A 13,322-nucleotide genomic window follows, 5' to 3' on the forward strand; every position below is an offset into this window, starting at 1 on the left:
CATAGATGGGGCTCAGATATTCCTTACTCAGCATGTCCAAAACTGAATTCATTTGTTATTGAGCAAATCTCTAGGAAATGCATAGTCTAACAAGTAAGTGGGTCTTACAGCTTTCACAGGTAGAGGTCCCTCTGTTTGGATTTGTTCTTGTGGAGTTGACCTCCCAGGACCAAAAATTCACTCTCGCAAAAGTATGTTACTCATATATTATATAAGCAGATGTATAGTATATCTGTGATACTAAAATTTCAGAGGGCAATTGGGGGAAATTCTTTAAAAATGCTCTTGGGTGTGTAATGAATACCCATGTAAGTTAAAATTCTTACATATATCTACCAAGTTTCACTTTAAATATGATTTCATTGATTCCTGTCACCATTCTTCCATCAATGAGGAGTCTTCAAGTATATCAACATATTTAAATATTTGCATTTACTCCTTCCAGAGATGCAGAGGGTGAGAGGATTCACCAGAGACAGTGTAGGGAACAAATAGGCAAATTGACCAAAATACACTGCTGAGGGGAGCAGTGGGTGGGACAGGAGAGATCTGCTGTACATGTGGGTCGCTTCCCTGACCAGAGACCAAACTCATGGTACAGTGGTTGCTGATAGCTTTGTAGTGCTGTATTTTAATCCCTTGTGCTACCAGGGAGGGCCCTTTTTTTCCTTTTTTAATGCCTGTTTGAGTGCAAATATTTTAGTAAGGAATAATTTGATGTTTTTTCAACCTGCTGTTAGTTTTTCTTTAAAAAGAAAGTAATATCACAGTTCTGTTTAAGAGGCTACATGGAGCTGGAAGGTATTATGCTCAGTGAAATAAGCCAGGAAGAAAAAGAAAAATATTGGTCTCATTTATAGGAGGAATGTAGAGAAAACAAAAAAGGAATCAGGAAAAAAAGTAACTACAATAAAGTAAAAATCAAAATCATCAGGCACTTTTAATCAGATACATTCTGTAGGGGAGAAGGTGGGAGAAGTATCAGGACAGGAGTGGGAAGGGTACAAGGGACTCAGGTGATGAGGCATGGGTGAATTGGTGGTGGGAATTTCACGGGGAAACCATACAGTGTGCAAAAATGAAGGATAATGTAATGAATATATTTTAAATTTTTTTTAAAGGAGGCTATCTAGACCTGCATATGTATGAATTTTGTTGTTAATGGGGCTTAGAATTTTTAGGACTTTACCCCTCATTCTCAGTAACCTGCCCTTTTCTCTCTTTTTTTTTTTTCAATCCTGTTTTCCTTTTGGTTATTGATTTACTAAAAAATTAACTTTTCAGGAAGAGAAAGAAAAATATAGACAAGTCAGTTTAGTTACTTAATTAAAAATATTTTTAGGGCCCTCCTTCGTGGTACAGCAAATTGGAGCTCAGCACTGCAAGCTGGCCTCAGCCGCTTCAGTGAGAGCTCCATCCCTGGCCCCAGAGGCGACCCACATGGCGCGGCAGACCTCTCCTTCTTCTCCACTGCTCCTCTCAGCAGTGTACTTCGTCAGTGGGCCTGTTCTGCTTCCCGCTCTGTGTCTGGGGAATCCTCTCTCTGCTCCTGCACCTCTGGCCTGTACCCCAGTTCTGGATGCATAAATAAATAAATCTTTTTTAAAAAATGTTTTTTAGCCCATTTGGTGAAGAAGGTGATGAATTTAACACTACTACTTCACTATGAGACTTGGGGTTAATTAGAAATTTTTTTTTTTTCAGTTTAGTTAATGTGCATTGTAGCGTCTAAAAAGAATTTAAAGTAATTTATACTAAGTACAGATAAATGAGCAATATTGTAAAACCTGTATTATTAAATAGAAAGTAGATCTGCCAGCTCTAAAAGCCTTTCTGTCACACTTTGGTGTGATAGCGTACTGAATTCACACTGGGTTCCTGGTCACCTGAGGGTCAGGAATCAAGTCTTCCACCCTAACTTAGTAATTATATTTGAATAATTCTTTTTCATGTGCGAGAGAGAGAAATTTCAAAAAATGAATATATATATATATATTATTTGTAACCACAAGTCTTGTATAATTGCCATTCATGTTATCATTTGAAACATTCTATCATGTTACGTTTTACCATATTTAACCATCCCATAATTTTGTAATCTAAAGCAGTTTTATAAAATTACAAAAATCTCAGGTTTTTCACCTATGTATGTATTTTTTAGGAATGAAAGCCTTGCAAGTTGAAGATGATATCTCATTGAAGGTGGTACCCATTTTACCTGCCCTCAATTGTGCCCTGCTGGAAGCAAAGAAATCATTTACTGAAGAAGGAATCTGTTTAAACACATTAATAAGACATAATTTCCAAGAATTGCACAAGGCAGACAAAGGTTCATTGACTGCTTCTTGTAAGGATGGAATTAAAGAGACTGCATTTTTTGACAGACTGTCCCATGGCTTTGACTTGGTTCCTCCAGCTGAAAAGTGCCCTTTAGAGTCTTTAACTCAGTTGCAGTCATATCTTTCAGATCCTAGTGGTTACATTTTGGAAGTATCTACTGCATTAGATCTGTTGGCAGAGCATCCTCAGTCTCCTTGTATTTCAGATGGAATTTGTGATGCTGGGTTTTCTTTAGTTATGACTCCAGATCCTGAATTTCTTGACTCAGAGGCAGAAGTCAGAAAAGAAGCCGAAACAGAAAACAACTCTGCAGAGACATTTAAAGCAAGGCAAGGCATGCTAGTTCCAGTAAGTTCAGCATCAAATCTCCGAGTTCAGCCTAAGAGAAAGGCAAGCACACTGTCCATGGAGCAGAATAAAACGGTGAATGTAAACCTCCCCCTTCCCAAAAGAGCTCCTGCTGGAACAGACAAGGGTTCAGACTATCCAACAACTTTGAAATTAGTCAAAGGGCAGTTTCCTCAGAAAAGAAAAAGAGGTAAGCATGACTTACGTGGATTATTAAATGAACATTTGTAATGACTTTTATATTCTAACATTGTACCTCTCTGGATCAGTGTGGATTGTAGCTTGGTAGAAGTTTATTAGAAATAACAGATGATTTGTCCGCATGCTCCAAGTTTGAGAAGCACTAATGCAGGTGACAGATGAACAACTGTAAAATATCTCAAAAACCCGTTCACTTACTTTCACTTGTAAGACTGCTCAAACCTGCCACTCCAGTTATTTCTGTATTTTTCCCAGAAAGATGGCTATCTAACCTCTCCAGTTTCTAAACCCTCCTTGACAAATGAAAATGGGGGAGGTCTTCTAAAACCAGGCACACTGCTAACAGCAAAGAGCAATGATTGCTTGCCTGAGCATATACAGAAGGTGGAGGAAATGCCTGGTATTTCCATATCTCCAGATGTAAAACCTAGTCATCTGGGTCTTGATACAGACATATCAAAACATTGTACTTTGGCCTGAGATATATATATAGAAACAGGAGTACAGGTGGTTTTGATGCCCCTAAAAGTTGAATGAGAATTACTGTCTAGAACCATTTGGTGTCTAGTCATATAATACTACTTTGGCGAAGTGCAAAAGAAACATGAGTTAGCTTAGAGTCACTGCAAATTACATTTAGGTTTCTTTGCTTGAAAATAGGAACTACATGCTGAAAGTTCCCCATAAACAAATGGCAGCCAAAGACCTATCATTTACCTGTTTCTGGCAACTTAGACCCTCAACTGGCCAAGTTGAAAAGTTGTAACAGAGACTATTTGAACAGTTTTGCCAATCATGCATTTGGAACTTGGAAATTTTAGTACCCAAAGAGGAAATAACAAGTATATGCAAATCCTCAGGATTCCAGATAGTTAAGGTTTGACCATATGGTTTAACAAATAGATATTATTGGCCTATTGTAGTGTGAGAAGTGATGTGTGTGTACATGTGTATCAGGAGGATGGTGGAACATTCAGCAATATAAAGCAGTAAATCAGATTAATTTTTTACAAATTCCAAATCAACCATATTGAGTTTTTGCTCTATACATACCAGTTTACTTTAATGTGTTGCGTAAATTATAATTCAACTTAAGCATTGAACAGAACACTCCCTTCCAGGCTCATCTTATGCATCGTGTTCTTGCCTCTCATGACCTAGGTTGTGAGAAATGTACCTTCCTGCCTGTGGAGATGGTAGAAACTTGCCCTAGGTCTTGATCATCTCATCTTTACCCTCTTAATTTAGTCTTCTGGTTTCCTGCTTGATTTAAATGTTCTTTATACTAAAAACTATAGAAAATGTGAATGTAGTGAAAGACTTAAAATTAAAAATCAGTATGCTGCTTTATTACCTATAGTTTAGCATGGAGGAAAATAGTCTCAGAGAAATATAGATCATTAATGGACTCTAAAAGCTTTTTTCTAAACTACTATTCTCCAACCTCCCCTACATTTCATTAGTAGTCATCACAGTTTCTTAAGTTGTTAAGTATTAAGTTTCCTGTTCTCAGTTAGAAATGTTTTCTGTAGGGCCCTCCCTGGTGGCGCAGCGGGTTAAAGCACTGCACTAAGAAGCTTAAGCCACTTCCGCATGAGTTCGATCCCTGCCTGCCCCGGAGGAGATCCACATGGCGTGGCAGACCTCTCCTGACCCGCCCACTGCTCCCCTCAGCAGTGTACTTTGTAGATCTGCCTGTTCTGCTCCCCACTCTGTCCCTGGTGAATCCTCTCACCCTCCGCATCTCTGGCCTGTACCCCAGTTCTGTATGAATAAATAAATCTTAAAAAAAAAAAAAAAGAAATGTTTTCTGTAAAATGTGATTTTAAATATTTGCAGCTATTCATATATGTGATTATTTTCTGTGATATCTGTGGGGCTAAATTTTTTTTATGGGAACAGCTAAAGCTATGTGAAGTTACGAGGAGAATAGTTAATTTTTTTTTAAGTTTTAAAAGATTGAAACACTTTCTGTTATGTTAGTAACCTGATAGATCCTAGTTTTATCCCACTTGGCCTTTGCCTTTAACTATTCCCTCTCTTTGCTTCTGCTTTTAACTGAGCATTTGTAAGAGAAATGAACAATTATAATAGATATGTAGGAAATTAAATCTGGTGAAGACTTTCTTCAATGTACCTTCCCTTGTAATTCTCTTAAAAGGTCATTTTTCTGGTGACAGTAGGACTTAAACTTCTTAGGAATTAAGTGAAAGATATAAGATAGTTCTTTGTGAATATAGAATCTCTTCTCTATAGTGTGACTAACCCTATTACCTTATGGGAGTAGTATTTCTTTTGTGTAAATTGAGTTAGTCCTTTCCCAGTGTTATGAATTAGTATACTCAGCCTTAGCTGCCACATAGATCACAGGAAAGATGGTAGAGATACATTTTTTGTTAAATCATGCCTTTTTTTAAAAAGTAATCAGTTACTTTTCACTTGATAAATGACTGACACTTAGCAAATTGGTATTTTTATATTTATATGAGAACTTTTTTTTTTAAAGATTTATTTATTTGTACATACAGAACTGGGGTACAGGCCAGAGGCTCAGGGGTGGCGAGAGGTTTCACCAGAGACAGAGCGGGGAGCAGAACAGGCAGATGGATGAAGTACACTGCTGAGGGGAGCAGCAGGCGGGTCAGGAGAGGTCTGCCGCGCCATGTGGTCACCTCCGGGGCAGGTGGGAATCGAACTCATGCGCAAGTGGCTTTAGCTTCTCAGTGCTGTGCTTTAACCCGCTGCGCTACCAGGGAGGGCCTATATGAGAACTTTTAACTCTTGCTTTGTTATAAAATCTTTTAATGAAGTACCTGAAGTTCTACATTTTATTCCACATTATCAGAGATACTCCCTGAAAACAAACCAAAAAAGAAAAACTATGGTGATAAATATATGAGTCCCCTACCCCTTAAAAAATGGTGTCTTTTCTATATAAGGTGCTGAAGTGCTGACTGCTCAGTTTGTACACACAACCATATTGGATAGGAAAAACCAAGATGCTCCTATTTCTAAAGATGTCCCAGTGGCAACGAATGCTAAATGGGCAAAGAAACAAGAAAAATCTCCAGTCAAAACTGTTCCAAGGGCTAAACCATCTGTGAAGAAATCTCCACAAAAACAGAGAGTAAATATAGAGAAAGACAATCAGAACCCCAGAATCAGAAAGCAGCCAGAACCTGGTAAGAAATACTCTTTCTGTAAATTTCAGTACCACCATACAGATCTACTTGAGATTGCAGAATAGTGTATTGAAATAAGAGCAAATGAAATTTACCAATAATTCTTGCTATATTCTTTAGTTCAGTCACGAAAGAGACTGACTTGGTTTCCTATTTAAATAAATTAGGCAAGTGTCAAGATTCATTCCTTCACAAAATACACCCTACTTTTTTTTTTTTTAAAAAGATTTATTTATTTGTGCATACAGAACTGGGGTACAGGCCAGAGGCTCAGGGGCGGTGAAAGGCTTCACCAGAGACAGAGTGGGGAGCAGAACAGGCAGATGGACGAAGTACACTGCTGAGGGGGAGCAGCGGGCGGGTCAGGAGAGGTCTGCCACGCCATGGTCACCTCCGGGGTAGGCGGGAGTCGAACTCATGCGGAAGTGGCTTTTAGCTTCTCAGTGCTGTGCTTTAACCCGCTGCGCCACCAGGGAGGGCCAAATACACCCTACTTTTAAGTTTGCAATCAAACGTGAATATGAACTGTATAAAGGTATTGTGGCTTTTCTAATGACTGCAGAAGCAAATAGTATCTGGCAGTATTGTCATAGACCATAATTGTTACAAAATGCAGAAACTTGTAAGTTTGTATGTCCAAAGGGACTTGTAAACACATTGTTTGAAACACTAATCCAGAATCTATTTAGCTTTAAAAGCCACTAAATTAATTTTAAAAGCAGTCTTAAAATTTTGATTTTGCTGAAGTGAATAATAAAGTTTAGTTATATGAATAAAACTGACAGTTCTAGTTCTCTATTTCCAACTGCTAGTCTTAGCTTCTTGACCTGAAGGTCCTTTGTCACTGTAGACTTCTTCATGAAATGAACATACTAGCTCTTCTCTGGGTCCTCACCCCTTCTTAACATTCTTCTCTCCATACATAGTTCAATTCTTCCAATCTACAAAATCTGTAAATTGTACTCTATCTGCAGTATTGTGTTGTGTTTTGTTATGTTTTAAAACAAGGCAAAAAATTTACTTTTTTGTTGATTTTTTTTTTAGCTCTTTTTATGAGATCTGAAGAGAAATCAGAGTTTTTTGTTTTGTTTTTGCTTTAGCTCTTTTTAAAATCTCATGTTTAATCAAAGTCAGAGAAAGAAACTATTGTTAGGTGGGGGTGAAGGCATTATGGATGAACTTACTTTTCTTTGTTAGTTTCTTTAATACTGTTTTGTAACTACTTTTAGAAAGCTCATCATGTCATTCCAAAACCCGCGGTGTGGTTTTTGTGTCCTCACCAAATATAAACTCTTCAATTGTCTGTCTAGATAATTCATGATGTGATCTTGACCCCACATGTCCCTGTTTCTCTTCTGCTCTTTTCTAACATGTACATTCCCTGCTGCATGCTAACGTGTAGCCCATGCCTCACATGCATTACTTGAGCGCATGCTCCCCTACCCATCCACATCCTGCCTCCAGTTAGGCATTTTCTGATGTTCTGATCTTCACTGATCTCTTCTTATCCTTTATTTTCCTTTTGAATCTCTGAGGACATTCTAGAATTCATAAGATTTTCTAATCATTTATTGTCTTGATCCTGTCCGTTCTAACTCATTTGTAAGCATGAACATCAATAAACACATATTGCCTTCTATTTTTAGCTGTGTCCTTTGAATTCTTATACTGAATTAACTGTCAGATTTCTTGACTGACTTTATTAATGGGAGGAGGTATACAATTGGTTACTGGCAGAAAAGTGAACTCAGAAAATGAGTTTACAAAATACATACTCAAAAATAGACTTCTTTCTGTTGTAAATGCCTGAATATATTGTGCAGCCACATTGCCGGCTTAAAAAGTTAAGATTACCACCTTTTAAATGATATTTTATTTTTCTTCCATTTCTTTAATTGCCTGTGCAAATCTTTTCTGTTTCTCACCCTTGAATCAGTCATCAGCTTTAGAAAGAACAATCATTTCATTACTGAAACTAATCTTTTTCTGTCCTTTTTAAGGTTTTCAGTAATGGTTTTTATTTACTGAATACTTTATATTTTTTATTGAGCCAATTTGACATTGTTCTTGTCTATATATTTTAAAATAGAGATTACCTGAAATTTATTTTTAATTTAATCAGTTTTTCAATTTCAATTTTTAGTTGAAAGCCTCTAACAAGTCAGCTAAGTAGTTAAAAGATTTACTTGATGAGACTACACATATTAAAATAAACCTTTGTTCTTTGACATAGTATTTATATTAGACCTTACTAATAAGTGACATTTTTTGTAAGAAACAAAAATGTAGAAATCTTAATGTTAACAAAGAGTGAGATTAGTAAACATATCAGACCCTAAAATGTAGCATGTTCATATACATGGGACTAATAGGATGATGTTCTCCTTTGGGTCATGCTCTTCCCCTGAGTTGCGTGAGTTTATTTCAACTGGCCAATGGTTGAACGATTAATTTTACCCTCCCTCCCATACACACACCCTTCTCATACTACGAAACTCATAGGTTGAGTTTCTTTTTCGCCTTAAAAACCTGTCATTGGCCTTTGCAGGAAGGTTAATAATTCACTTCAGATATGCTACTATTTAACATAAGGAGCACCTTTGCCTATTCTATCTGTTAACCTGCTACAGGGAGTCATTGTCAAGTATTGTTGTGAACTTCATCTTTTATAGTAACTGCATTTAAGACGGCTGAATTCAAAAAAAAAAAAAAAAAAGAAGGCTGAATTCATGGCCTGTGAATGCTAAGTAAATCACTTGAAATGTCAATTGGCTGATTAAAGGCAAGTGATAAATTTTATCTGAAGAAAGAAGAATTATCAGTAGACATAAAAATTTGCTGTTTTTGCAGATAGAAATGTTTTTAGTGCAGAAAGTGAAATTTTAAAAGGTAATGAATTGATTGCTTTTATGACCTCTAATTTTTTATTCATATCAAATTTAAATATGGTTAAAAGTCTTTTAGGCGATTTCTCTTACATATTTGATTTAGGAATTCTTAGTCTCACTACACTGTAAGCTCTTGAGGGCAGTACTCGTGTTTTCTTTCTTTTTTTTCTTTGTACCTATCTGTAAGTCAGCAATTTGTCTTAAGTGTAGTACAACATTTTTGAAGGGTGATTCCTTTTTAAATTAAAGTGCACATATATTCCTTAAGACTTGCTTCTCTGATAAATACATTGTAATAGATTTGAGACTTGGAGAGACTTCGGTCTCTTAATATAAAACCTATGTAGTATATCAAGAGGTTTTTCTTAAAAGTATTTGACTTATCAAAAACGGGGGAGGGGAGAGAAATGCACAGGATTATGGTGATGGCACACGGGTGATATGGTGATGGGAAACCCCGCAGGGATCACAATCGAGATGGAAAAAAAAAAAGTACAAAATGATGTAAAAATAAACTTTTGTAATAAAAAAAAGTATTTGACTTAACCATTGATTTTCACTAAGTCATGATATGGCAAAGAACTCTATGAAGTCAAATGTGTGTGTATGTGTTTTTTTTGTTTGTTTATTTGTTTTTTGTTTTTTATATATATACTGAAGCCAAAGGAGAAACTGCTTCACAACTTCAATCAGAAGTTTCATCCAGCGGTCAAGCAGATGTTAGTAGCATAAATACAGATCAACCAAAAAATACCACAGACACTCAAAAAGATCTTCCTGAAAGCTCCGTTGTCAACTGTGACTCTCAGGCCTTGAACATGTTAGCTGATCTGGCATTGAGCTCTGCTCCCTCTACCGCACCATCATCTGAACCCAAAACCTCTGAATTACCACAAAATGATGCTTTGCTTTCTAAGGAACATTCTTCACGAGGTACATCTGACCATGAATATCACAGAGGAATTAAAAGTCAAAAAGGTAGACTTTTACCTAAAGTCTCTTCTGATAAGAACTGTGATTTGATGTCAAACTCCACTGCGAGCCACGAGGAGGAGAGAGTGGTTTCTGGCAACCCAGTTCCAATTAATGCCCAGTCTGCACTTTCTGTGGAAACACTAGAAACTTCTGTTACAAGCCTAAACTCTTTTGTTGCTGTGGAACATTCCTATGCTCTGCTCCTTGCAGAAAATTCAAAGAAACAACTACAGCAGAAAGGGGCACCAGGCTCTACTTTTGCCAAGAACACCACAAAAGGCCCTGAAGCAGGAACCCCAGTGGGAAAAGTAATGCCATTTCGGCATCAGCAGAGCACCTCCCCTCTGCAAAAGCATTCTGAGGGCCCATTGCTAAAACGCAAGAGTAGATTGCTGTCTTCCAACCTAAAAGATTTTTGTTGCTCACATACTGTGCTTAGCTGTGATGGCTCCTTTAAGGTCACTTTCAAATGTGAAACAGAATATGTATTCAGCTTAGATAGCAAATATACCAACAACCCATTGGAGAAAACTGTAATAAGAGCATTACATGGGTAAGTATGAGTGACACTTGATGGAAGTGGATGAAATTTCTATTGCGATAGAGGTAGTAGTGAAGCGATGTATTTGTACCAAACTTTGGGCAAGGAGGAAGAAATGTTGGACATCAATAATGTAGTAATGTCAAGGTGTTGTGTATACCGATAAGAATATCAGGCTAGCTTTCCTCTGTTGGTGATCACATGGAAAATTTCTGCAAGATAACTTACTTATGTAAAAGAAAACTTTCCATTTTTGCAGAGCTCTTTTATAAGCTTTTGTAGTTTGAGTTATAATATTTAAATGCTTACAGAACTAGGGTACAGGCCAGAGGTGTGGTGGGTGAGAGGATTCACCAGAGACAGTGGGGAACAGAACAGGCAGACTGACAAAGTACAGGGCTGAGGGTAGAAGCAGGTGGGCCAGAAGAGGTCTGCCACGTCATGCAGATCAGCTACCTGGCCAGGGATCGAACTCAAGCTGCAGTGGCTTCGGAGAGCTTCATAATGCAGTGTTTTAACCCATTGTGCCACAAGGGAGAGCCCTGGAAATAGTGTTTTAGAGATAGAATTCCAGAGAAACATTTAGAGAAATACATCCAGCTAGTTAAGTTCACCGGATTGCTGAATGAGTACTTTTTCATAGGGTTGTTTTATAAATCTTCCTTAAGAATGGGTCAGTGTAGCAATAGAGCAGTTGAACACATGAGTTTGGAGTGTGGATTTGAGTAAATTTAAATCCATTCTCTCTCAATTAATAGTCTGTGACCTAATAGTTCTGTGCTGCTTCATCTTAACAGTGGGCATGAGTCCAGTAGGGGTCTCACTGAAATGCACATTCTGACTCTGTTTGGGGTGGGACCTGAGAGTTTACATATCTAACACAATTGCAGGGGATGTCAGTGGATGTTGACAGTGTATAGGCAACACTTTGAAGTGTGGGTTTAGTAATAGGTACATTATGAAGTTGCAAGGTAAATAAGGATTTTGCCTGGCAAGTGGCACATACTAATAAATAGTAACCTACTAGGAAACAGAAATAGCTCTATGAAATGACATTCAAGTATATATTCAACATCTAAGTCCCTAAACTATTAGACTTCTTTGATCCATTCATAAGTTTATGCTCATAAACACATGCATTTAAACTCCCATTTTTCTCATTTCCCTGGCGTTGAGTCCTTGCTCTGAGCTTCTTTGACTCATTCCAGTATAGCTCCCTGCTAACCTTTTGCCTGGCAGATGACCAGAAATGGTATCTCTCTTTATGGCTTCAAATTTTCCAGAACTGTTACCGTAAATAGTATAATTCTACTAAGTTCTGCAGAGATTTTAATGTTCAGACTGTCCCAACTGTTACAAGACACAAAACTAGAAATCAGTTAGCCAGAAGCAAGGAAACCATTATTCCCACGATAGGTGTATTGTGTTCAGAGACAGTGTGGTAGAAAAGAATAATGCTAGCCCAAGAGTCAGGAACCTTATGTGGTAGTTATGATTCTACCACTTAAGAGCTCTAATTTTCAGTCCCCTTCTCTTGTCTTTATAATGAAGGGATTCATCATAAATTCTCTTATTAAATCAGCTTCATCATTATTGTTTCTTGTTTGTATAACTTTTAAAATAACACAAAAACTAAAGTCAATAATAAGGGCATTTATGATAAGATAGTCAACTAAAATAACTGTTTCTCAATGATTTTTGGGTATTATTTCTTTAAAATCTCAGGCCCTGGAACACTGATTTACCTGATAATGTGGAAGAAGTGAAGCTTTTACTTCATATGTGGGTAGCTCTGTTTTACAGCAATCAGAACAAAGTTATAAGGTCATCCCGACGAGTAGTAGAGCACAGCAACCCAGCAAAATATGTGTCTATCAATAGCACACTAGAATCTTTTGAATTCAGTGAAATTGAGGAATCTGCCAGTGTGCCAAGGTGTTCTGCAGACCCTCTGTTGGAGACTGTTGTCACACGTGGAGCTTGTACGACTGCTGTGTCCTTCCCTGAAGCTAACCCTGTGCTTCCTCTCATTAAACGACCATTGACAAGAGGCGTGGGACTCTGGGTAGAGAATGAACAGGAAGAAATGTTTGTAAGAACGGAACATCCAGATACCCAAAAAAGCCAGCATTTCGTCTATTCTTGTAATAATGAGGTAGGTGAAGCTGAGTACTACAAATGCTGACAGTTTTTGAAGACATGTTCACATTTTTGTATGTAAAATCACATTCAGAATTAAACGTTGGTTTCTTCTGAGAAAGTGAACTCTCTGGCTATATAAAGTATAAATTATAATGCCAAAAGCTTAGTTTTCGTAGATGTTACTCCAGATTGTTGGTACAGCATATTGATCAACCTGATTTAAGAAAGAAATACAACAAAATCACAGTGGTCACATGATCTGGGAACTAACTATAATGATGTCACTTCTTGTATAATTTGGGGTAAATTACTCTGATTTTCTTCTAAAAGAGGTGAATAATACCTGCTATGTTTTATGTAGATTATCATTTAAGGACCCATTGTGGTGATAATAAACATTAGAAAGCTTTACAAAGTCTTAAACTAAAATAGACTATTAAAATTATTTTTCAAGGTGTTTAGAGTAACTGAGAACTGGTATGTAAGTTATTCTTTGCTTTAAAAATTATCTTTCACTCTTACTTAAAACATAATTGAGATTGAGTACTTTTTTTCTGATGCTACATTTGTGAATTAAAAGATGCTACTTACCATACAGGCTGCGTTTTCAAGTCTTCAGATTGTTAGCAGTATAACCACTGTAATTCCTCAAAATCAGTTTTAAATAATAAATAGGCTGGGCAGCTAACAAAGTTTTGGAATTCT

General features: G+C 37.1%; 1 protein-coding gene across 1 annotated transcript in view; it reads left to right on the forward strand.

Annotated features, from left to right (window-relative positions):
* The window catches only part of FAM208B (family with sequence similarity 208, member B), a 35,149-nt gene that overhangs the window by 7,182 nt on the left and 14,645 nt on the right, over positions 1-13,322 (forward strand). Inside the window, exons 9-12 of the mRNA XM_004691221.2 lie at positions 2,162-2,878; positions 5,829-6,071; positions 9,620-10,487; positions 12,201-12,630. Of these exons, the coding sequence (XP_004691278.1) occupies positions 2,162-2,878; positions 5,829-6,071; positions 9,620-10,487; positions 12,201-12,630 (2,258 nt within the window). The remainder of the gene's footprint in view (positions 1-2,161; positions 2,879-5,828; positions 6,072-9,619; positions 10,488-12,200; positions 12,631-13,322) is intronic.

Source organism: Condylura cristata, unplaced genomic scaffold (genome assembly GCF_000260355.1).
Source record: "Condylura cristata isolate star-nosed mole 26May11 unplaced genomic scaffold, ConCri1.0 scaffold00030, whole genome shotgun sequence".
In the NCBI taxonomy this organism is placed as follows: domain Eukaryota; kingdom Metazoa; phylum Chordata; class Mammalia; order Eulipotyphla; family Talpidae; genus Condylura; species Condylura cristata.